The 26915-nt window shown below is 38.7% G+C and overlaps 1 protein-coding gene across 2 annotated transcripts in view; it reads right to left on the reverse strand.

Annotated features, from left to right (window-relative positions):
• igdcc4 (immunoglobulin superfamily, DCC subclass, member 4) overlaps positions 1-26915 on the reverse strand; it is a 54363-nt gene that overhangs the window by 22052 nt on the left and 5396 nt on the right. For both annotated transcript variants that reach the window (XM_063478391.1, XM_063478381.1), the window contains exons 2-4: positions 11089-11403; positions 5709-5850; positions 4255-4388 (exon numbers count right to left, since the gene is read on the reverse strand). In XM_063478391.1, coding sequence (XP_063334461.1) covers positions 4255-4388; positions 5709-5850; positions 11089-11403 — 591 coding nt within the window. The remainder of the gene's footprint in view (positions 1-4254; positions 4389-5708; positions 5851-11088; positions 11404-26915) is intronic.

A 26915-nucleotide genomic window follows, 5' to 3' on the forward strand; every position in this document is an offset into this window, starting at 1 on the left:
TCTAAGCTGTCTGCAAGTTTCTTTTACCATATTAACAGTACATTTGACCAAAACTAGCACCAATGAAAGTTTTAGTCAATGGTGCTGTGCCTTACCTTCAGTGGTGCTAGTTTCAGTAATTATACAAATGTAATGTTTTAAAGGTTGGGGAAGCCTGCAGTCAGATGAGACAGAAGAAGTCACTTGGATGAATGACAAAATCTTTCAAGGACTAAAAATGTTACCTCCAGATGAACAGAATCAACATTATGGGGTAGCTTTCTGACAGTTTTCGCTGTGGAGCATACAAACTTCCCAACAGATTAGCAGTGATTTAAGTTTCAAAACTTTAAGTTTGTTGTACTTATTCAATAACTTGCAATATGTTTTATCAAATAGGGAGAATGAGCCTTGATCAGCGACTGACATTATGAACAAAACATAGTGCCAGACACTTGGGAGACCAAGACCAATGCCAGGAGCCATATAGAAGTATATTATAGTCTGCAAACGATCACAGCATGAAAGCTTCTTTTTACTGTATGTGCTGGAAAAAATGTATTGTGAAGGTCAGGCAAGGCAAATGCATGCAATTTCATACACAACATAAGCTTAAACTGCTTGACATTATACACAAAAGCTTTAACACGCAAGTCTTAGATATCAGTTCAGAACAACCAATTTGCTTTGACCCACTGAAGACTATCTTCATTATTTTCAGTAACTAAAGTAAAAAAACAAACAAACAAAAAACAATTTCAACTCTCATTAACCTCACCGTAAGCATAGTTTAACTTGCTGTCTAACCTGTGAATAATTTAATAGTCATATGACTTACATTCCCATATCACTAAGCCATTTCATATATGATAACATATTTCCCAGAATAATTCTGCGTAGTCCAATTGAGAGGAGAGTTTGATCACAATAAAAGAATGGTTGCAGTGACAACAACTGTCTACTGTGCTTTCTTGCTACATTTCAACACAAAGACAATTGATGTGATTCCCATATCAGCAGTCCCAAGAATCATAAAACAGCATTTATCTTCACATTTAAACATGCTATAAACAAGTGTAAGCTACTGGCCAGTTGGACATGTGTGGCTAGGGTGGGACAGATTGTTACCCACTGGTGTCAAAGCTGGAGAAGTTCAGAAGTGTGCGCATTTTTATTTTAGACTCGGAGGAAAATCAAACTAATGAAATTTAAAGCAACAGTAAATACTGGAGAAGGGCAATTTAGAACAACTTTTCAGTCACTTTTTGATTAGACTGTGCCAGTGCAGTAATGTTCTTTTCAACAAACATCACAGTGTTTTTTTCCCCAGACTTCCTTGATTAGAGTTGTATAATTCAACAGAATTATACCAGACACTGTGTTGGAGCGACAGGGTTGTTTTGAACGTTACTTGGAGGTTACTTGAAAGAGGCATACGGAGCTACTACTGTACATGTCAGATGGATGAGCAGAGGTCAGTTTTTGGCAATGATTTAGCCAAGAACTGAGCTCTTGCCTTAAATCCAAGAATTCTTAATCTTTCAACACATGCGTAATATGCACTTCTAGGCAAATACTAGTTGGTTTGGAATATAGCGTTCCTGCAAGATCTCATTGACCTACTCAGTGAGTTCAAGTTAGAGTGGCAGGGTGAGGATAAATATGTAATCAGCATGATCAGCTCAGTAAACAAATCTGAAAGCAAGCTACAATTGATGTCAAGTGGGCTGCAGTGCTGTTGCCTGTGTAGCTTTAATGTCAGGACAAAATACATAATATGAAGAGTCAAGTTCAGAACATTTTACCTGAATCTAAGAAGCAATTTACTGACTATGCACCCAGCCTAGTTGGTTTGAAAACAGTTATTTGCCTTTTCAGAGTCGTGCAGGTTCTGATGTTGCATTACCTGCAAAGCAGTATCACCCTTCTAACTGGGTAATTCTGCTGAGAATGAGATTCTCATACTGCAAAATAACACTCGGGTCACCTGGTATTAATGGAAAGTTCTAGAATCTACTTCAAGAGCAAAAATATTCCAACCTTAGAAGATGTGCCTTGAATTTGAAATCGGTTTTGATCAACATATTTGTGTAAATATGCTGTATCTTCCAAGAAAATCATCAACTCAGTTTCACAATGATGGAAGAGCACCTTGAGGCTTAAAACAGACTCTTTCTATCCAGACTACAAGTGAGTAGTTGCCTCCTCTCAGTACCGGGGATTCAATTAAGATAGAGAAATATATTTCCATTCCATTTAGAAAACTTAGAGAACAAGCATTTAAGAAAACATTAATGTGTCATGTGACTGAGTGGAGGCAAAAAAAGACCTCAATTATTTCAGAACTACAGCCAGTTTATACAATTTTATACAATTATCCATTTTCAGAGGCTCAAAATAGCTTGGACACACTAACCTAAGTTTAAACCGAAAAGATTTTTTTAATACTCCGATGAAAAGCTTTTCCAGTCAACGACCACCTGAAGATAACGACACATGGACACCACCAAATACTGTGTTTCTTCACTTGAGATGATCTGCTTGGCCTTTACTGGAGCCACCTTCAGTTACTGCTTATTTGTGGGTCTTTCTGCATTAAGTCTCATATTTAATGACGGAGAAACACCTGAGTTGCTTTGGCATTATGCTTTGGGTCATTATCCATTGTGAAGCACTGTTCTATCAGTTTGGCTTAATCTGAGCAGAGAGTATAGCCCTGTGCACTTCAGAATTCATCCTACTTCTTCCTTCAGCAGTCACATCATTAATAAACACTAATGACCCAATTCCACTGGCAGCCATACATCCCCATGCTATAACATTACCTACCACATATTTGGCAGATCCTGCGGTATGCTTCGGATCATTGGCTGCTCCTTTCCTTCTGCATACTTTTCCTTTCCCATCATTCTGGCACAGGTTATTTTTTTTCTGTCCAACCATAGTTTTGAAGGATGGTGAAGACTCTTTTACATGTTTTTTTATGGCAAAGTCTAATCTGGCCATTATGTACTTGAGTGTAATCAGTAGTTTGCACCTTGTCGTGAATCCAGTTTCACATCAACTCATTGTGAAACTGAGTTCTTGTCTGAAAGACCAGAACTGGGCTTTGCATTCCTCCAGATCATTGATTCGGCCTCTCTAAAGTTTTTAGAATCTTTCTGATAGGTTGATTTTGTTTGTTTTTACAATAGCGTTCCTCACTTGCACATCTCTTTGGGCCTCATATTAGAATTACTGCTTCATTTCTCATGAAATAACAAAGTAACAGGCTACACCTGGCCATGAAATTGCTTGTCGGCATTAATTTTGAGCCTCTGAAAATGGAGGACTCTCTGCAATCAAATAATGATTATGACTCAAGTGAAACTGTTCTTGTCAAACATATTATAGACTTAACTGTATCTGCGCTGCTTTCAGATTTACTGTGTGCATGTTAAATATGTTGGTAGGCAATCAGTATTGGTTAGGGCTCTCTAATTGGATTGACATATCTTGACAGATTGGTCATTTTAAAAGTAGATCATGGTTCGGATAGGTTGGAAACATCTTGTAAAAAATGAATGCACAGAGCTATATGATGTGCAGTCTCTCTTCACTGACATTAGTTGGTTTACCGTATATGTATAGTATCAGCTGTTCCTAGAGTTAAAGTGACCACAGTCCTGAAATAATCAGAGTAAAAATATCATTTAGAAATGTATTTTCAACACCAACAGATGCACTGTACTTTCTTGTAATGCATTCATTACAGTGTAAAGCTCCTGCCATAGAAATGTGCATCACTTGGATGTGTGACCTTCACTCTACAGATTGATGTTGGTGCAGTTTGAAACTAGAAGGCTGTTTGCTAATTCATCTGCTGATGAAGGTGACAAGTTTCTCTGTGATCACCTTGAGACATCAGCATGATGTACCATTATGATTTCTGAGCCTTTATGCCAGTTACAGAAGCCAATCATGTCCCAATATGCATATCCATTTCACACAAGCGTAAGCTGAAGACTTTAAATACATCAAATTGACTTTTGGGCAGAAAAAAGAAATGTAAAAAAAATTAATAATTAATATAATAATTCAAAATGTGCTTTAAAACTCACTACAGCTATAAACTCCCATGACATGAAAACTCCTCAAGTGAAAAAGTGTCATTTTGTTAGCTGTAAATATATCCAATGAATTTTAAGCCAAAACTCATAGGAATGGAAAGATAGGAGTTCTCAGTGGTACCTGCCTGTCAATTCAAACACTATAAAGGACTGCAACAGGCCTTACCTGTGGTGACAGAGAGTCTGGCTTCATGACTGATGTCCTTCCCGGCAGAATTGGATGCAACACAGCGGTAGACACCCTCATCATCCTTGGTCACCTCCAGAATCTGGAGCACCCCGTTAGGAAGGGAAATGAATCTGTTGCACACAATAAAAAAGAGAGACAGAGATGACAGAGAAAGAAGGATTTAGAAGGAATAACAGAGAGAATGAAAGATAAGGTTATATAAATGGCTTAGTGCCCTATAGGATGAAGCATTCAGGTGATCAGCTTTGTAGGTTGCTGCTCCTGAGTCCCCATAAGACACCATCTTTGTTCAGGAGAAAGTACCTTTGTGTACAACCACTTTAGAGATGAGTCAGACAACACAAAATAGCTGCAATTCTAGAACTTTGGGATGTAAGCTGTTCATAGTATCACAAAATACCCCAAATGAAGGCTGTTTTAATGGCTACACTGTAATATGTGTAATATGTGTTTTGCATACAGAATCTTTCTGCACTGTTAATATTTCCCATATTTTATATCATTACCTCTCCCTCCCCTACAGAGGTCATTACTTCAGACAGGCAAACCAGACCAGTGGAACCCAGGCAATATAATGCCATCACACCTCTTATAGCTGTTATCATAGGCTATTAATCTGACCATAATGTGACCAGCGGTAGTCTGTTCACGAAGGATAAAAGAGCAGGCGAGTGTAAAGGAGATAAGAAAAGGAGACAAGGCGAATAATAAGAGGTACCAGAAAACAAAGGATCCAAAAAGAAAGAGGTAATAAGAGAAAGCGTCATTTATAATGAGAAAATTTGGATAGATGAATAACATAAAACACACAAAAATATGAAAGAGAAAAGCTAGTGATGCTTGAACCATCTTTTGGTTGATTTTAGTTTAACGACATTAATAGAGCCTGAGGTGGAAGAGCCATGTCCCACCAATAAGACCTTATGAGGAGCAAGCTGGTTGTGGGTCAAGCAAGGCTACAGCAGCCATTAACACTTTGCCTGACGTAATAAGGCTGGAAACAAATTCCAGGGTCAGGAGAAATGTCGATATTGTTAAGTGATCCATTAAATGGGAATATATGTGTGAGAAAAATGGGAGAGAGACTGTTAAAGGATGTGGCTATCATGATGTGGCTTTTCCTTTATGAAAGATTACCATACCATTCTGCATTTCCATTAAAAACTGAAGCAGCTACATTCAGGGACAAACAAAATTCACATTCTTGTTTTGAACAAAAGACTGAGATGTCTTTAGTAACTAGCAGCGACATCCAAACTCAAAGAATTCAAATGGAGGGCAACATCCAAACACTCTTGTACACAGTTATAGTGAGTTTGCATAAATGTTTCACTAAAATAAAATCAATATGAAATCATATACAAAATGCAGATGATTGGGAATATTTAACGTACAATAAAAAGCCAAAGCAGAACTCCATATGTAGTTACCTTGTTCCCTCAGGAATCGCTACTGCATCTTTTTCCCAGGTAATAACAGGGGTTGGTATTCCTTCAATTTGGCATTCAAAGCGGGCAGCCCCTCCTGTGGGCACTTTTTGGGGAGATGGCTCCAGACGGAACTTCGACAGACCTGCAGGTACAGTAATGATATAGTTCAGAGGGTTATTTATCAAAACATCTGCCCACATCTGGTATTACATCTGGCCATGGTCCACAATTTCTCCACAGCTCCCTGTCCGCTAGAGTCCATCGAGACTGAATTTGAAAGCATACCTAGTGCACTTATCCATGGCTGCAAAACCAGTGCAAGGGATCTACACACTCGATAGCTCACACTTGATAGCTCAAGTCGTAACTTAATACAAACAGAACTAACCTTACCAGTTATTCTATTTACAGCTTTGTTTAGACAACCCAGTGAATGTGAATTGTACATGAATGTCACTTCTGCAATCTGTATTTAAGACTTCCAGTGTTTGTATTGCACCCATTGTAGGGCTTTCAGTGGTGCTGTTTTAATTTTTGTAATTTGATTAAAGACTTGTTGAGGCCGTTTAAATGCCCTTGAATGTCCTGATTAGGAGAAATTTAGGGACTTAATCAGGCTTGGCTCTATTTGTCTGTCCAGGTCGACTCTTGGCAGGACTCCAGTTTTCAGTCTTTATACATTCACAGACACGGGAATGCTTCCCTCTGAATGTAAAGCTGAGCACCAGGGGGCAGCAGTGAGTACCGTCTGAGGGCCTCTAACCTCTGACCCCAACAGGCTGTTGGAAGAGAGAACAAAACAGGCTGGCTGTCCCAGCCTCTTAGTTTGTAGCCCTGACTGAGAAGTAGGGGAGTGGGGGTGGATCAAAGGAAAGTGCAGAGAAAAAAGTCGGGGAAGGCAACTCTAAGAGGAGAAAAGTAAGAAACAAAGAAATAAGCAGAAGGGACATTAAAAATGCCCAAAACATAAAATGGCTAGAAAATCCAGTGTGTAATATCATAATAATATCATATGTGTTTCTTTGAATGTTAAATAAGCAGAGGCATCTAATCAGCCAGTCTTTCTGGTTTACGTAAAACACTTTCTCCTTGTGGAACTAATCGCCAAACTGGATTTGCACAGGCTCAAAACATGTAAACATCACCCAAAAGTGTTACAAACATAAATGTGTGAATGTGTGAAACAGCAGCTATTTATAAAGTTTTCTGAAATATTCTGCAGATAGACGTCCTACATTTATCCCCTCCACTGTGTATTTAAAAATAGAATTTCTGCTACTTATCACATGAAAGGCAAATGCCAGGCCATCTAATAAATATTAAGAAATTAAATTCATACCCAAAGATTTCGACTTGACAGGTCTATTGATGTGTTCAGTAGATTCATTAAATTATCTAGGAATAATGAAGGTCTTTGTACAAACCCAAATTAAACTATTTAGTAGACTAGATGGATTTAAGCATTGTAACCTTTCCAGTATCAGTTGAGAAACGTAAGTTAACATAAGTCTACTAAATAAATGTAGAGAAATGACCAAAATCACTAAGCTTAAACCTTAAACCATAGCCATAGCTGCAGCCAATCACATGGCAGGCTCAAGATTTCTAAACTCACACCATCCTGATTTTTTGTACAAGATTTTCTCCAAACCACTGTAAGCTGAGGAGGAGACACTGGACAGACTATCCAAAATCACCCTAGGCCCTATCACTCCAACTGTTAGTCATGTCAACAAACTGTCCATCTGTGTTTTCCCACTGTGCTGAGGGAACAAAGTTTCTCAATGAGTACACACAGGCTGACAGAGATGCTTGGTCATAGTAACAAAATGGATTTGATTCATTTCAGAAAATCTCACACTGACTGTTGCGTAGCAAGTCATGCCAGAGCCGTTGATGATTAACCTCTGCCACTTCCAGCCATTACAGCATGATCCTCTCATGTAAACACACACAACCTGTAACACTGCCAGACAGCCTGATAGGATGACACGCTCAATGAGCGTGCGTGGGTGTGTGCACATTTGTAAATTTAAGTGCCGGTGTGCCCAGCTACTTGTTCTCTAATGCCTGCACACGGACAGCTTGTGATTACATTTCTGAAGCACTGTATGCAGCCATGTTCACAAGTGTATGTGTGCACAGGAGGGTTTCTGCATGAGAGCGGTGAACAACAGCTGATAAGCGAGTGTGCATTAGCCATTCAACATTAATGCAAAGGGGGGGGGGGGGGATGAGTGTTCAGAGACGACACTTTACTCATGCTGGGATCGAACAATGGCGACTTGCTGGGCTTCTACGTCCATTGTGTCAGAGTATAATCATATTAGCCTTTTTTTCCCAGAGCTCCATGAGTGTCCCGACACCTGTGATGAAATTCCATGGATCCATCCAGTTACATACAGATCACAGAGTCAGATGCTGCGGAGTTAACACTGAAAGGACTTGTCCTGACACACTGGGAAATTTTTCATTGTAACGTTCCCAGCTAAAGGTGGTATACCAAGTCACAGGGTCGAAATATGACCAATTGTTTCCTAGCAACAAAGTCTTTCTATATAAGGAACATTTTCAGGCAACTCCTTGGGCATTGCTCTAGGTAAACTTTAACCCCTCAATGTGCGTGGTAAAAATAGAGAAAAAAAATCTCACATTTCTTTACTCTCTCACTCTCATTTATCTCATCTCAGTACTTGGCTTTTTTTTTTTGTCACTGCTGCTCGTGATTTTACCCCAACTCTGTCTTTGTCCATCCCTCTATCCCTGCCCCACTCTTTGGCCCCAGAGCTATCAGATTGCAGTATTTTCCTCCTCCCCTTGTGAAACCAGATAATTCAACCTGTGACCTGTGTGCTTCCCAACTTTTAATCTGATTACCACAACTCAACAAGCATGCCACCCTTCCAGCTTCAACAGATATTTGCAATAGCTGCTGTAAAATATGTGCTTTTCAGTCTGTTTTAACAAATAGGCAGGAATGTCCTTCAACCTCTCTGATAAATGAAGAAGTCTGTGTATTTGTACGTGTGAGTATTCTTTGTCCGTTGCAACAACTGTCCATCTGATCCACTTCAGACTTGGTGGGTGCATTGAGGGACAATAGTAAGTGCTGTGTTGTGTTTGAAGTCGTTTGGGGCTTTCCTGTTCTGCAACATCATCTATGAAATGGCCATAGATAGGTCACCTGACATGTGGTCTCAGAGATGAGATGATGTCAGACTTCTCTTTGACGCTTTTGAAGTTTAGATAGCATTATTTGTTCCAAAGAAAACTCAAACGACGGTGTTATCTACTTTTGCTGATTCTAACATGCCTTTGAAAGCAGGTACTGCACTAGTAGTGACAAAAGGAAGCCTTTTACAGTATTTCTGCAATGACTTTCATTAAGTAGAAGCCTTTCAATGTAGAGTTTTTGTTGTAATGCTAGATATCTTTGAACCAGTATTTCTTATCGAGTTTTGAAAAGCTATTCTCCACATTCTCTTTCACTGCTCGTATTGGCATGGGGTGTCTGCATTAATACCGAGTTGACTTATGATAAGACACCTTTTAAAATCATGTAATTACAGGCAGGAAAACTACTAAATACGAAAAACATTCATAGACATTATCCGCAACTGAAGCCTGGAACAAGACATAAAATTGTGTGTTCTTTTTTTCCTTGTTAAGACATCAACTGTTTGTTTGAAATGGGTTGCAGAAGCTAGAGTTAGAAAATATTGACATTCCCCTCAGCAGTCTCATAATAAGAAAGGTTAATTGCTCTAATTAACACAAAAAGCAGCTTCTTTTAACCATCATCATAATTTACCTGTGAATGGATCTGAAAAATGTGATTTGCACTCAGTATGCTGCCTCTGTCATTTAAAGAAGACTGAATTAGAGGCTGATTTGTATGTGAGATTGATTTGTATGTACAGAGAAGGAAATCTCTTTTACTGTGTCTGCCTTAACAACACACATCATATATTTCGGCAGGAACGCCGAAGCAGGTGATTTTCTTAATGTTTTTTCACAGATGCAATCTCAGCTACAGTCAGTTTTTCAGTCTCATTCCTACCAATGAAGGCCCGTACTGTAGGATCTAAGAATATCCACTCAATGTTAGTGCTGAGGCATTTCGGCTTCATCCTCCTTCCCAGTGGTCACATCTATCTCATAGCCTCTCGCTAGTAATTTAATAAAGACACCACACACCTATACACACATGCGTGCAAACTGAAGGTCATTCTTAATGGTCTCAGAAGCCTTTCCTTTCACCATCATCACAAACTCTCTTCAGCCTTGTCTGCCTTCCCACCATTCATCCAACATACCCCCTCCCTTCCCTTTAGTCCTCATTGTCTGTCAAACAAGAGATCCTTATAAATAGGCATGTGACAGCTGACAAAAGAAGGGGCATCCACAGAGGATACTGTCTCATTTTACACAAAGCTAATGGCTAAATAAAGACTACCACTTAGGAGAGTGAGAGAAAGAGGCCTCTTTGGAGGGGCGATTAAAAACTACAGCCTGTACTCTCATTTTTCATACCCCCATATTTCTCTTCTTCCTTTTTTTTTATTTCCACCCATTCCCCCTCATTTACTCTGTTGCAGAGTATACCTCATCCCAAGACACTTGTTACTTCCTATCTGAGGCCAAAGAGAAGCAAGTCAATGCCCATCCATGCAAAAGAAATTCCCTTGATAAAACAGAAAAATTCAGTTGCTATTCTTCAATATACATGTGTATCCATGTATTCTACAGCAAGCAGATGCATAAAGGATACCAATATTCTTGTTTTTTTTATTGAATATACTGCAGCATTAAACATGTTGACCATTCAAACACTCGCAGACAAAGAACAACACTTGTGTAATCATTTCACCATTTCTCAGGTATAGTCAGAAGTGGTCAGACATGTGCATGCCTTTGTGAGACTGTGCTGTCACATCATTAGCATGATTTTGAAGCTACAATAGGCCATGTTGGTTTAGAATAAAGACTGGAAACAGATGCCACTACAATTCACTAATTAATACTCAGGTAGGAAGTAAATCTTGGCATAAACGAGCAAAATTTCACAAGAGTCTTTTTTTAGCATGCTGCAGTGTGTCATTAAATCAGTCTGAGAAGAAACTCGACTTCTGCATCTTTGCTTGTCTCTGGTTTCAGTCTTTAGAATATCTAGGATGTGACAGACACTATGGCTAATATGTTTTTTAATCAAAATAGTCTTACTGGTAAGAAAAAGTAAACTATTAACAAACTATTAACAGACACAGAGATCACAATTCTCTCACAATGTACCAAATGAAAATTCTGAGTCTTCAGCAAACTTAACTATCTTAACTAACTAACTTGACCATAGCCCTTAAAAGTAACCAGGGATACCTACTTGCTAGGAGCACATTCACAGTCCGGCTCATCAGCGCTCCAAGGCTGCTACCAGTCACACAGCTGTAAGCCCCCGCCACACCATGGGGAGACTGGCCATCCCTAGACGTTGGCATCAGGAGAACGGATCCATTGACCAAATACTGAAGGTAGTCATTCCCCTCTGGAAGTAGTGGCTGTCCATCCTTTAGCCAGGAGACATTGAAGGGTGTATCACTGGCCCCCAGATTGCAGTCCAGCAAGAGGGGCAAACCTGGTTCCAACACTACATGGCTGGGTCCAGCGCCGCAGCTCAGCTCCACGGAAACCAGCTTTTCTATGCAGAACAAAGGAAGAAAAGGTTGTTAACTTTGCTCTGTACTTTTAGTTAACCTCAATGTGTTTTTATTCTAATAAATAAATGGCATTCTTGTATTTATATTGCTCTGTGAACATCATCACAGCTATGCTATAAACAACATTAACTATGCTCACATCTGATTAGTTTTACTTTCTAAAAAGGCAAAGTCGTTTTATAGCGTAGTCCAACACCATAACTTCAAAAGAGTTGATAGCACTGGCAGCACAGATGGAGTAGGGTAGTGCATACCAGAAGTAGGGTGTTTTGGGGACAGAGAGAAGCCCAGAGGAGGAGGGGGAGAAACTCTGCAAATGAAATGGGCGCATAGGGCATGAAGGGATTTGTATGTCAGCAGCAGGACATTAAAGTCAGTGAGAGAGGGGAAGTCCTGGAGTGAGAGGTCAGAGTGAGCAGCTGAATGCTGTATAAACTGCAGTCAAAGGAATGTTAAATGATGACAAATTTTCCATGCAAAAGAAATCGTCATGAAACAATGATTTAATTTGAAACATTACATACTTATCAGAGAAAAGCTTCAGATAACGGTGAAAGTAAATAAATATTCTCATAGAACATTTTTCCCCCTCCATTGTGCATCAGCATGGTTTACTTTATGGCCTTTCTTTATTGCCTCACCCCACCACCACCAGCACCATCCACTCACCCAACACACCCCCTCATTATAGAGAAAGGAGGGGAGAGGGTAGGCACAATAACCTGTCCTTTGAAATACTTGTATAAATAACAAGATCAAGACAAAAAAAACAAAAAAAAAGTGCATTAGAAACATACAGAGAAAGTCAAAAAATGCATGGGTCAATAATGCTGAAACACATTGCTTCCGTGAAGAAGTAGCAAGATGACATTTATGTCTTCAGTAGAGCAATACTGCACAGCATTTAGTGGAGCAAGTGAAACTTCCATAGTAGTATAAGTATCTAAAATGGTCACATTTAAACATGTTTTGTTCTTTTTTTTAATTGCTTGTTTTTAATAATTGAAAAGAAAAGAGAACATACATATTCACAAACCAACCACAAAAAAGCCTAATAAAAGTAAACAGCATTCATCATCTTACTACAGGAGCACCTGTCAGGCTGTATTGGAAGTCGATGAGTTGGAAGCAGGAAAAATGGACAAGCAGAAGGATCTGAGAGACTTCGATAAGGACTAGATTGTGATGGCTAGGTCACTAGGTTGACTGTTGCATACTAGTTTACTAGGGCTACAGTACTTGTTGATAACTAAAAATGTGACAGACATTTTAAGTTTAACAATTTTATTGCTGCATGTAATTACATTTTTCATGTCAAACCAGTGTTCCATTCTTACAGTCGATATCGCATAACCCTATGAAGGAAGATGTATATACAGCTGAGAGACAAAGGGACCAAACGCCACAAGTGCATACAGGTCTTTGTCTGGGTGTTAGGTAAAATGTTGGCAAATTAAACATTTTTCCATTTAACAAAAATAAAGATTTAAGAGTCAGTAACTGACAAATATGACAAATTTGTGAGATGTCATATTTTGAACAATATGAATATATAAAATGAAGAATAAATAATTAAATCTCAAAACATTAATTTTGAATCATGGCTATAAATAATTTAATATCCAATGGGTTGCTTGATGAAGTGTCTCCATGACATGATGGTGCTCACCCGTGCTCACTTCGTCTTTTTATCATTGGAAGAGTGTTGTCTGCATGTCTATTTTCTAGACTTTCTAGACTATAATCATCTTTATAGTGGTTTTTATGGTTATTTCAGTAACTTGATCGATAATCAGCAGACACTCAGCCACTTGGGAAGAGTTAAAAAAAACTGCCTGACTGTTAAAGTACATAACATTCCCAAAAATGCATAAATAAAACAAAAGTAGCATGCACACACTAAACATCAGCAAATGTGTGCACTGTGAACACAGTGCCTTAGGCAATGTTAATGCAAAGTTTGATCAAGACTGATCCACTTTTCTATCAGAAGATGGGGACCATACAAACATAAATACATATATTGTGATCATTACAGTACGATGGCTACTTTTATTTGAGTCGTTCTCTTTTGAATGGCAAATGGTAAATGGACTGGTTCTTATATAGCGCTTTCCTACTCTAGCTCAGCACTCAAAGCATTTTGCACAACTTGCCGCATTCACTGATTCACACCTATTCACACAAGCATTTTTTCTAAGCTCTGTCTATGTAAGTGGTTTCAAACTAGCAAATGAATATATAAATGAATGCTATAAATAAATATTTATGTTTAAATTTTCATCCAGACATTATATGACTTAATGTATGTCTTGATGTAATTTCATATAATTTAAACATCCTCTCTGCAGATCTTATTACCACGCTTTTTGAATTCACCTTAAAAGACTCTCTGTCCCTCACTCACACACAGTCAGGTTTCTTTCAGCTTGTCTTTCTCTGCTGTTGGATTAATTAAGTTAATGGGAGATGGAATTTTTTCCTTGATTAAATGAGGCCTGACCCCCCACAGACACTTCCTGATGAAGAGGCTGGGTAATGCTGAGAAAGGTTGTTGCACAGCACTCTGATACACACACATCTGCCATTGAGACGACATTAACATGCATGTACAATGATGCACCCAAAACACATGCAGGAACCATATGCAAACAACTCGAAAAGATCAACATATTGTTGTGTGTCGTGCACTCACATGTGTGCAAGTCAGCATGCACAGTCACAGATCACCTCCGTGGCCCCTTGCTTTCCCTCTCCCATTTCAACTAATTAGATCTCATTAAGTCATTAAAATGTTAGCAACCATTTCCCAGCTCACTGCCAATGGTTTCACTTGGTGCAAGGTGAGGATGTTTCAGATATAGATGTTGAGATATTATCCCACTGGTCCCTAAAAAATGGATTTGAGGTATGATGAGGAATATGCAAGAAAGAAAGGAATTTCATTTTAAAACATTTTGCATCATAAAATTATTTCAATAGCTGCCTAATCTCGAAAGGTAGCTGTAGCAATTTCATAACAAAAAATTAGCATGACCTACTATCCTTTAAAGAAGTAGGCACAGTAAGCAGTTATTCTATATTTCAAAAAAATGATATTTCATATGGGAATAAAACAACACAGTTGCACTAGAAACCTCAGCATGTCCTAGATATGTGCCCATGTGTCGTAAACACAGACACACTAACATGTATTTGCCCCACAACACACTCACACATGTATGTGCTTCTGCTCAGTAACTCAGTAACTGTGTGTGTCTCATGAGGACACAATGTAGTGAAGAGGGGGGGATCTGTGAAGTGGCCATTCTGCCATTTTACTGTACAAGTGGGAGCTGTTGGAAAGAACAGTGTGCACTCTGGGATATAGTAGCGGCTGTGCAGTCTCGCTGAGCTGTAGTGAATGGATTGTGATGGCAACAAGCCAAGATGTTCATAGCTAAATGGAGAGAGGACAACAGTTTGAGAGGGAATGAAACTGAGACAGATAAATGAGACAAACACAGTGAAAAGAAATAGTGATGCAAACTATTGACCATAAATGATACACTGCCCTTTTGACACCACGCCTGAATTTTGTATGCCTTTTTAATTGCAACAGCAAGATACTGTAATTTGGATAATGTGACATAAAGTTAGATGTGTCACTACGATAAACAGAGAAATTGATAGGCTAAAGGCTGATTTGTAATCCTGTTAAGAATCAGATGCACAAAGAAGAAAGAAGGGAAACGAGAGACACACTGACAAAGACTATCATTCAGTGAGAGAAAAAGAAATAAAAGGCAGAGGAAATGGAGACGTTAGAAGGGCAGTCCACAGTATTTATCCCATTGGTCCATTTCTGTTAATGGATCACCTATTCACAAAATGTTTGGAAGAACAGAAGGAGAAAGCAGGAAAGCAGCAGGGGGAGGAGAGTGACCCAACACTCCGAATATTTCACTCAGCCCAGCTCACTGTCAACAGAGACTGGACACCCAATGACCCTGAGGCCACAGCTCAGGTTTCCACAGCTTCTAAATTCAAGCTACACAATACCCAAGGCTGTTCAGGAACTCAGAGATACCAACAAAGAGACTGGAATGAAAATGAAGAAAATAATGCTGCATGTAAGGAATGTCCATATCCAAACACCTGTTATATTACACTTGTCTTTATGGAATAGTAACAAACCCTAAGCTCTATGCACAGGTCTTTGCTTTGGTGTTAAGCCAATAAACAATAACTGTCAAGAAAATTATAATTACATGATTATTAAATAAATAAATAAATATGCATTGTAACATTAATTCATTCATTCTTTTACTTGTAAGATGTGATCAGGCTTAATGTAAACAGATTTTCTGATTTTGTCCAGCCATCCATTCATTTTCTTTTGCTTATCTGGGGCTGCGTATCAGGGGCAGGAGCCTATGCAAGGATCCCCAGGCTTCTCTCTCCCCAGCCGCCTCCTCCAGCTTATACAGCGGAACACAGGCAATCCCAGGCCAGTGAGAGATATAATCTCTCCAGCGTGTCCTCGGTTTTCATCTGGAGGGACATCCCCAAAACACCTCACACAGGAGGCATCTTTGCCAGATGCCCAAACTGGCTCATTTCCATGTGGGGGAGTAATGGCTCTATGCTGAGCCCCTCTCACTTGGCTAAACTCCTCACCCTATGTCTAAAGGCCAGACACCCTTCGGAGAAAGCCCATTTCCACCACTTGTATCTGCAAGTGGTGACATCTACATCCCTACCCTGACCATGGGTGAGGGTAGGGATGTAGATGAATGAAGTCATTGATCATGTGTCCATATGGGCTGAGGCACTTGCTGGAGTGCATTTCCAGAGTAGCACTCCTTTCGCAATCTGCCGAAATTACTGAAATTATAAAACAGTATTGGTTGGAGCTACCTAGTTTTGCAAAGTCTTTCCCTGAAACTAACCCCAAAAATCTTTTGTTCCACTTCCAAAGTGCAGTGGGGTGATTTGGTGATAAGGTGATTTCAAATATGTAAAAAATGTCATTGAAGGCCTTTTTTAATTTGTAATCAGATCGATCAGTATTTTCCCATACTTATGTGCCTGACATTTTAGAACAGGGGTGGGCAATCTCAGTCCACGAGGGCCGGTGTCCCTGCAGGTTTTAGATGTGTCCTCGAACCAACACAGCTGATTTAAATGGCTAAATTAGCTCCTCAACATGTCCTGAAGTTCTCCAGAGGCCTGGTAACGAACTAATCATGTGATTCAGGTGTGTTGACCCAAGGTGAGATCTAAAACCTGCAGGGACACCGGCCCTCGTGGACTGAGATTGCCCACCCCTGTTTTAGAATCTGGTATAAAAATCTTCTTAAGATTGCATGAATCTTTCAGTGAACATCTGAATATTTTAAATATCTGCATTTACTGTTTTCAGACACATTCTCAGCCCAATAATACCTTATTTCAATATAATGGAAAATGAAAAAGTAAAGCTTCTTCTTCATCATCAATCAAACACAACAAAAATGTTATTTCAATGTTGGTTTTAAAAATAAGTCTAACGTGAAGTTATCAGGAATAAAGACAATATTAGGGCATCACTTAAAATAATAAAACTTTACTATTCTTACTACTCGTGATTTATATTTGGGTAAATTGTCTGGTGTACTAACGTTATATTTTCTCAAATGGTCTTCTTACAGAGACCAATTTTTTCAGAGGCAAGACGTGGATGACAGAGACAAATGATGTGCTTCCAGCACAGGTTCCATCTGAGGCAGGGAGCTTTAAAAAAGATGCTTTCCCATTTGGCACCTTCCACTGAAGAAAAAGTGGTCAGAAAAAGTCAAAAGAAATGTGTCAATAAAAGAAACATCAGCGGAAGGATATCCTCCCATGCATCCAACACCACCTCCCAATGATGCAAGACAAACTGGGAAGGCCATACAAACACGCAGGGTGTCTGCAGTGAGGGCTCAGCAATGGAGTAATGTGACCACTAATGAAGTCAAGAAAATACCAGAAATCCGTCAGCCGATACCACCACCAAAAAAAGAAACTGGAGAAAGGCAGAAAGGGGAGTATTACCTGTTAACACTGAAAAAAAGCAGACATAAAAAGGTTCTATAGAAAGACAGAGTAAAAGTTAAACCAATACGACAACAAACCGCTCAGGGTACAGCCTTGAGCAGGTCAGTTTTTGGAGCACCAGATATACCCGCTGAAAACCTATACCAACATTTTTCACATCCTATCCATAGCATAAGATATAGACATTTGCGCGTTAAATCCTCAGAACTAAGGCCCCACTGTTCCAGCTGCTATCGTCACTAGCATCAAGGGCTCTGCTAAAAAAAAGTTTTGGAAGATTAAAATGCAACTAAGCTCTGCAGTTTCTTGAGAAATACAGTTTATTGTGGTAAGATTATTGGTACTGCCATTATCTGCAGTACCAGATAATGGCAGTACCATTATCCCCAAATTGTATGGTGCAATTTGGGGTTTAAAATTTGCCCTTCTTAAAAACATGCTTTGTGTCTTTGTAATGTTATGTAATGTAATGTTAGCTGACGTCCATCCATGGATGTGCGTGAGAAAGAGGCAGACAGGAGCAGCTAGGATTTAGCTTAAATACTTGAAATTATGTTGATTTATCTTAATTTTCCTGTAAACTGTAGTTTGATCTTAGCTAGAATTACCTAGCTTACTTTTATTCTGAAACTGTGTAGAAGTCCATTTCAGGCACTGTCTAACCATTTGTCTCAGACGGAGAGAAGCTGAAATTTGTGGCATTTATTAAAAATACTTTCATAGCTTTAGTTGCTCTCAGAAAACCCTTGTTGGTATTTTTATAGAGCTGTTGTGTTTCAGTTAAACCCACCAGACACGACTGAACTGAAAACAAGGGCAAACTTTACATCAGAAGATGTGCGGCTCTGCGACTTTCTTTCACACATTAGTCTGACTTAGAATTATTGTTTTAAAACACCAGTCACACAAACAAAACAATGCACTGAGGCAGCAACATGTTGTTGGTTTTTTCAGTGGAGTCTGGTGGCTTTGATCAAAAGAATTGCTTCAGTTTCTCTTCACAAAATCTGTTCAACAGCAGACCTGAAAACACTTGAAATACATCCTACAGTTAAACATGATTTTTGTTAGCCAAAATATATTTTACTGCTGGTCATTCACAGCAGTACACTTAGCACAGTGTTAGCAAGTTGTTATGATGCTCTGCTAAGCAATGTCACAGGACAAATAGTGCAGAGAGGTGGCTGGACTAAGGTTTCTAACTGAAAGAGACAGAGAGAGCAGATTCAAACAAATCAAATGATAATATTCAAATGAATCAGATCATCAACTGTCACTGGTTTGCACCTGTGTCAGGGGAGCAGCAGTTAAAGTTTCCATGATGATGGCATTCAGTGTGTGCACTGTAACCGACTGTCTCGAAAATGGGCTTGGCACTCACAAAATGCCTTATAAAATCCAAACTGTCTGTTGTATCCACCTGCTTTAAAGCTGCTCTATTTAGCTGTGATTTAAAAAAAATGTACTCAGGTGTGCTATGAAAAAAATAGGTTGTTTCTTCTTTTCTCCAAAAGTTATTGCTCAGATTATTACGTAAGTATATGGAGAACTTAAATTGGACTCCTCCTACTCAAATCTTCTATATCCAAAAATGTACATCTATTGGCTTTCAGAGAAACCACGTCTGAAAGAAAACAATTTTTTCCAATGATTTATGGGTAAAATTATGGTCATAGAGTATAAATTTTCACCTCACCGACAGGTTAAAGAGAATTTTTCCATTAGAATTTTTCTGCTTCTGCCATTCTGTTTATTAATTAGTCCACAAATAGCTCTCTCATCCACTTGAATGGAGAGGGATTTATTTTTTTGGCAACAATTTGAAAATAATTTACATGTGTCTGAAAAAGTAAGTCATCCCACCCCCGAGCTAATCAGTTTGGTGCAAGAATGATGTCTCTGTGTCAAGCAATGTGGGAGGATAATAATAATATTAATAATGCCTTATATATGTTTGTATGTTCCCTATCTCCTCCAAGATGAGTGCACCATCTTGATGAAACTTTGTATAAACATTGCCTATGGCACTGTGATGGTCAACATCTAAACTCTGTATACAAATATTTTATCCAAACTCCATAATCATAAATATTTCTTCATTTGAAATTTCAGTTGAGCACAGAGTGGAATGTCACATTACAAGGTGTGTCACAACATAATGAATTATAGCCTCACACTATAATGTTTCTATGGTTGTATGTTCCCTGTTTCCCATGTGTAGCATGGGGGTTTTCTAGTATCAACAAGAAATTTAACCAACATCAGAAAAGTTGCAGAAAAGGCATTCATGATTTAAAAGTCACAAAAATGACAGAAATCTCTTCAAATGTACTTTCAAAGTATGACTGGAGAACTTGTTGACTTGTTGGACACCACATTCCCAGCTGTCACTATGCATGTTATTAATGTGTGCTTTTTGGGCACCATGCAGTTGAAATGTTAGTGGATTGTGGTTATATAGCAAGATTGCCTGACTTTTGCAGAAGTGTGACAGTTAATGTTGATTTGTGACAAACTCCCTTTTTGTCAGACTACAAAACAAACGGTACCTTGAGCCTCAGGAGCTATGAGTTGTAGAAAACATGGAATCTGCAGTTCGTTCAGCAAAGAAATCTTACAGATTTTTATGCTCTGGCTGTCTACATTCTAGTAGGAAGAAAGCAGGAAAGCTTGAGGCACCCCATGTGCCTCCCCTCTTAGATAACACAAGGTTAAAGTTGTTGTGCTGTGCTGCAGAATATATTTCAAGTTGCAAAATTCCTCATGTCTGTATTTCTCATGCCACTTACACTTTTGTGGTGAATACCCCAACAGAGCAAAAGTTTATCTTAAGAGATTACGACACTCACAAACTGGTTCTACCTTCAAGGATCCCCAGTACATTTCAGGAATTTAAAAGATATTTTGGATTTCAGGAGTGTTTGAAGGATAAATTTGTGGAGTTTTTCACTTGGAGCTCCATTGAAGAAGTACAAGACAAACCCACACTAAAAGTTCTAATAACCACTTATGAGGACTTCAAGAAGAAAAATAATGACATGTTCATTTGTGTGCCCATGTGGTTCACGAGAAACCTTTGGTGGTTAAAAGCTGTTGTCTTCTTTAAAAACAACTTGAGGGTTGGAATTATTTAAAATGGTAAATGACCGCCTAAAATTGTATAGAAAAATAAAATAAAACATTTTAAAAAATCCTTGTATGTTATTGATGTACTTACATTTCTTAATTCTCTCTCTTACATCACTGCTATAACCTAACCTAGCAGTGAAACATAACCTCTGAATAATCTGTAATTATTATGTTTCAGTGTTCTGTCAAAGACATTAAGCAATAGAAAAGATCCAATAACACTGGAACCTCACACACACACATGCTCGAGAGAGAGAGTTTCACAATACCAAAAAACCCACAGCAAGCCAAGTTAACAAAATATAATTTCACTGTGTTATTTAATTCATGACGTCAAAGCCGTGATGATGGGAAGCAATAAAAAATCCAGCATATGAAGAATGAGATACGAAGAATGAGAGTATATGAAACCCACAATTTCCAAATGAAATGAAGGACTAAATTAGTGCCCATAAAGGCGCATGTTAGGAAGTCACTCACTGCTTTCTCACTGAAGATCAGTCACTGTCATCTCAGAGTCCTGTTGCCTAGGTAACTCTCTAAAGTACTTGCCACACTCTTATATGTCAGTCAGCAGCGTCTTTGGCTCTCATTGGTAGTTGCTTTAGTTGCCTGCCTCGAAGTTGAGAGAGGTTTTACCCACTTTTCTTCACCAGACGTTATTTCAGCTTTGAGAGTAAAGTGACACAGAGCAGCTAAATAGGATTTAAGACACTTTTTGTGAAGACAGACGACCACAGCACACAAAAACAACAATAGCCACTTTTCTTTGTACCAAACTCCAGTAGATAATTGATATGATTGGTTGGTGATGTTTATATGTAATGTGCAACTGGGTAGTACTTGTGTTGGAAACCCAATACATGGTAATGATTTGTAGGACATTACTGTGCACTGAATAATAAATACAGGCTGAGTGCACTGGGAACCTGGTCTAATAACAATAACACTGAGCAGGCTTCAGTGAGTAGAACTAAGTATGTGTGTTTGTGTGGTAAGCCTGGATGGCTGAACCCAAACCTCAAACCAAGCTGGTTTTCCTTTATACTACTGTTTAGTTTCAGTGGTACCTTATTTTGCCAATTCAATTAACTTCCATCAATAGATACGAGGTACAAACAATACCCCCACCACTTGCTTTGTTTGTGGCGAAAAAATATCCAGCATATGAAGAAATCAATATTTTGAAGCCGCAGCTTGAGAGATCATCTGAGCGGAGAAGCAGCCAGTGATAAACCCTGCAGGGAGACAGACATTCTCAGGTTTCAGTGTGCAAGTAGAAATGCTTGTGTAATAGCAAAAAGCAGAAAATCTCACTGACAGATGCACTTTAGCGCTGTCTAAATATTTAGGCTTTTATTTTGTATAGTGTAATTCGAAAAAACTGCTTTGGCTATATTAGGTTTGTACTGTGAGAACAGACTGCATCTGGATCATTGTATACAATCCATTGTCTTTAAGACCGCTCATGTGCTTGTTTGTCAAATTGAAACTATTTATTAGGTAAGCAATTGTACGTATAGAGGCCTCAGTATTTCACTGAACCCATAGTGAGGTCACGAGTCACTCAGCAATGTGAACAGCTGCCGTGTCAAGTGTTAACTGTTCCAGCTGTGTTTCCTCCCAAGACGATACACTAAAGTTCTTCTCACACCCAATCATGGGCACAGATACATGGTCACTTCACTGTTGGAAAGCAGATACAGTGAATTAAAGAATTAAGACAAGCACACACACAAATCTAACTCAGTAAAGTATATTCTGGTGCTCCAAAGGGAACTCTGGATTTCTGCTCAATTTGAATTGTATAATTATTTAACTCAAAGCCAACTATCTAAGTGGAAGACACGTTAAATGGCCTCCGGGCCAATTCAAACCCAGGTTTCTTCATTACTTTAATGGCATATGTGTCACCTGTTAAACCAAGTGAGCTAAACAGCACCTGGAAGTTGGTATGTTATGTAATGACTAATGAGTTTCTATTCAATTAATGAGATTAGTTGTTTGTGCTAAAAAACAAACACCAAGCAATGTCCTTCAGAACGTCCTAATCAAAATAGAGACTTTCTTAGTGCTTTTCTCCAATTTTATTAAAAAAAAACAACAACACATTAAATATAATCAGAAACTTAAAAGCTGATGAGGTTTTGTGATTTTTGTTTAAAAAAATCACAAAACCATCATTTGACCTAGTAATTAATCACCTAATCATTTCAACTCTAAATGGTTTCAAAACTTCTAAGTTAACACGTCTTTCTCTATTGGTCAACTTCTTTGCACCTCATGCGGTAACTGAGGAGCACTGTAATTTTTATAAAGTGATGAGCTATGAAGCTTAACATGTATACTTTTTAAAAATAGTTTGTTGTGCACATATTCTCACAACCAGTGTAACGACAATTGGCTTGAAAGGGAAAAGAGACAAACATGGGAGCAGAACAGAGAATAAAGGATAAAGAATGAGAGAGGGGGCGTATCGGTGCAGTCCCTCATGCCTCCTGCTCTATGTACAGTGCTCATTCATCCCATTCTGGCTTCCTCCAATCACAAAGCAGCTTTATTGCATGTGGGGCCTCCCAGCAGCGTGGGGCCTCCACATGGCTATGTCAAGTGCCAGACCCTCTTGCATGAGTCAACAAAGCAAGCAATAAAACCAACATGGGAGTAACACGGGAGATCCAAGTCGGAATCTATTTATTCACACAGCAGACAGTGAACTTACAGGAGAGGACTTCATGGTAACATTCGTGGTGATGCTATGAAAACAGACTAAATGCAGACAGGAGATGATACACCTGCAAGGTAGTTAAAAAACCACAAAAAAACTAACTCTTTCCTTGATGCTTCTTTTTCAAGTGAAGCACATGTTACATTAAAATGCTCATGCACAAGGATCAGGGTTGAGCATCTCACACTATGTCATGATGATGAATGAGACTGTTATGTGGCACTACCTGGTACACGCACTGAAGAAGGACAGACTGCACTGAGCAAGCTTCACAGATTATGCTCGCACCAGGATTCTCAGTAATGACATCTCCATCACAGAAGAATGTGCTGTGATCTTTAAATAATATAGTGCATTTGAATGAGAACTAAAGGGCGTGCATACTCAGTATGAATTCACAAATGACTGTTCAAGAGATTCCTAAATGTATGCTCTCTATTGTGTGATGGCAGAATATATTATTGAGTAATCTAGGAACTGAAGTTCAGCCCTGCTTTGAATTTCTAGTGGAGCTTTTCCCACCGTGGTATGCACTCAGTATCACTATAACTCTACAGATAAACCAGCATCTTCCCACCTACATGGCCACCTTTAGTGTAACTCCTCCGCTCTCATGTGACCAAGCATACAGCCGGGTGGAATGGAAGGAATGTGAATGCAGGTTGGTTAATCAAGTGAGCACAACGAGACCACTGACACTGTCATAAAAATGAGCACAGGAATAAAAAGAAGCTTGCCAGTGTGATAAGTAGAACTACAGTCTTAGTGGTCATCATTTAGTGTGGCTAAAGGTTCAAGTTTGCACAACACCTTAAGTCACTCACTTTGACCTGAGTAGCTCGTATTCCATTATGTATATCAATTACACTATGAGGTAAACCTCAGTGACCTAGTAAGCTAACAGGATAAAATTACCAGTTCTATATATCATTGCAGTAAAGTCTCTATATTAACAGGTAGCAGTGTTGCTGGACAACAAATCAGAAAGAGCCTGATTCACTTAGATTTGATTTCCATATGTAACGGAGGTAAAACTCACTGGAAAAGCTTATATTAGAGAAAATTACTTTGAGCTCTCCACAATATATGTTTTACTGTAAGTTGTGAATTTTTTTACATGACTAAATATAATAAAACAAATACTGTATGTTCTTCAGACGATGAAAGAAAATATTCTATAACCTAAATGGTTACTATCTAAAATTAGGTTTAATCATATTGTAACGTAAGCCAGAAATGGAAAAAGACAGAGAAACTATGGACACTTAAAGTAAAATAATATAATTTCATCTCACACGTTGATGTCTGTTGCAGGCTCAAGATAGAGAAAGCAAATAATATTTGATCTATAAACTGTTCTTTTATAATACACATATGTATTCTTGGTGAAATTAACACCTCATTAGTTTACAAGGTCTTGTTATCAGATATTTTAAGAGGTCATGCTATTCATAACTGAGCAAAAGCAAAAACAAAATACATTCGCACAACAACAACCCAACCCAAAAGAGCAAATCATTTGAATGCATAGCAGACAAAATCAAGCTCAAGGCTTCCTCTCCTTTCATGCAAAGATTTCTGTGCTTAAGATTGCTTTTCTGGCAGCATGAATAGGCACACACAGGGCAGCATAAATAAAAAAAAAATCAACATATTCACTACACAAATATACCCAGCTGAAACCCAGCCCAGGGCATCTTTAAATAATATGCATCCTAATTTAGCATGTGCTCTCTGGGGACGGGATCAGGATGCACACACAAATCGCAGCTGACACACCCACGCTTACACACAAGTGAGCGAAGCAGGCACACCGGGTGCACTTTATGTACCTTTAGCAAACACACACACACGCAGATACTTAATTTAACGCTAATGTATAATTAGGTAGTCTCAGCAAGCACTGCTGTCCAACATGCTTAGATTTGTACCTCTCAAGAGATCTGCATACATATATTCACAGAAATATTGAAAGATAAAACAGACAGAAGAGTGAGTTCAATAAATACTGTAAACCAGAACATTTGTCCTTAAAAGTACTATTTTACATAATTTACAATTAAATCAGAAATTGCAACTTCATGGAATTACATGAAGGCACAACAGTGATGTTTTAAGAAAGATTGTATATACAAGATTGTGTATGCACAGACATTTATAATAATGTTAAAGCTGTTCCACCGATGAGCAGTAACAGTGCAGCAAATTGCTAAAGTCCTTCTCCAAATGGCTTGCATCCATCTCCAAAACCAGTGCTTAATATTTTGTAGGTGCCATTATACTGCAGGTTTAACAACTGTCTCTCAGGTGTCCTTACAACAAAACAGAGGTGAATGCACTCTATACATTAAAGATGATGCTAGAGTTTAGGAGAGGCATAGGTGAACATCCCTAGGAGACCTAAAAGTGCAGGTCAGCATCGACTCCATCATAAAACTACCTTGCAGGAAATAAATCATGGGTTTCTTAAAGTTTTATGTTTTTTTGGAGTACGTATGTTAAATCATCCACTTCAGCTAAAGTTCTGATAGAAGTTTGATACAAAAAAACTCCAGATTCAACTCAAAAGTGCGACAAATAGTGCAGTGATAAATAAAAAATGACCTAGAACTGAAGAAAGACCTAGAGATCCTGTGTTTGTGTGTGTGCACGCGCCTGTGTGTCTTACAGCCAAATCTTTGTGAGCTGCTCAACCTAACAGCAAACTCAGGATAATCTTTTAAAGAAATAATGAAACTGTCCACTTTTTTAATCTGAGTTGGCAAGAATTTTGTGTGTTGTTTCATGATACCCGTGTAAGTCGGACTGTCATGAAAAATGTCATTCAACTTTATCACAGTCAGTGATGCAACATCTGTGACAGTGATGACTTCCCTGTGCAGGAAATGGAACTTTGTGATTGGAGTTATAATGTGAATTTTATATCTAAAAAATCAAAACAATCTGTACTCTGCAAACTTCATACCAGACTTCTTACTGTGAGTCAGTGCCAAGCTGAAAATCTCTCCCCTTTGTGTAACTTTACATCACCATGATATTTAAGCTAGACAATGGACTTTGCACCACAGTACCCTGTTGCAGTGTGTGAAATAAACTGTTGAGTTAAAAAAAAAATCCCTCCCACCACTATTCTTAGCACTGCAAACTCATTTAAGCAATAAGAGTTTTGCAGTAAAATTTCTATCATGAAAATATTAACTTTGTAACAAGCTGCTGAGATGACTCTGTCTGACCTGAGCATATTGGTGGAATAAATCTGTTATTTGTTTTTTTTTTTTGGGGGGGGGGGGGGTTGAAACTGTGAAACTGACAATTCAAATGATTCCTAGAGAAATAAATCCATCCTCTGTTTCAGCATACGAGGTTCTTCTAAAGAGTGCTCATTCAGGTAGTCTACAGAGATTTTTGAACTAAGCCAAAAATAAGATATCCACAATGAGGAAGTGCTGGTGGGCTGGCTTGGAGCCTTCAAAGGTATGCCAAGAGAATATCAGAGATGTTTGCTTATTTGTACAGTTTTCCTTACACAGCTCCTTACACGGTTGTTTTGGGGGCTCCTTTATGAGCACTAGTAAG

This window comes from Pelmatolapia mariae, linkage group LG1 (genome assembly GCF_036321145.2).
Source record: "Pelmatolapia mariae isolate MD_Pm_ZW linkage group LG1, Pm_UMD_F_2, whole genome shotgun sequence".
Taxonomy (NCBI): Eukaryota; Metazoa; Chordata; class Actinopteri; order Cichliformes; family Cichlidae; genus Pelmatolapia; species Pelmatolapia mariae.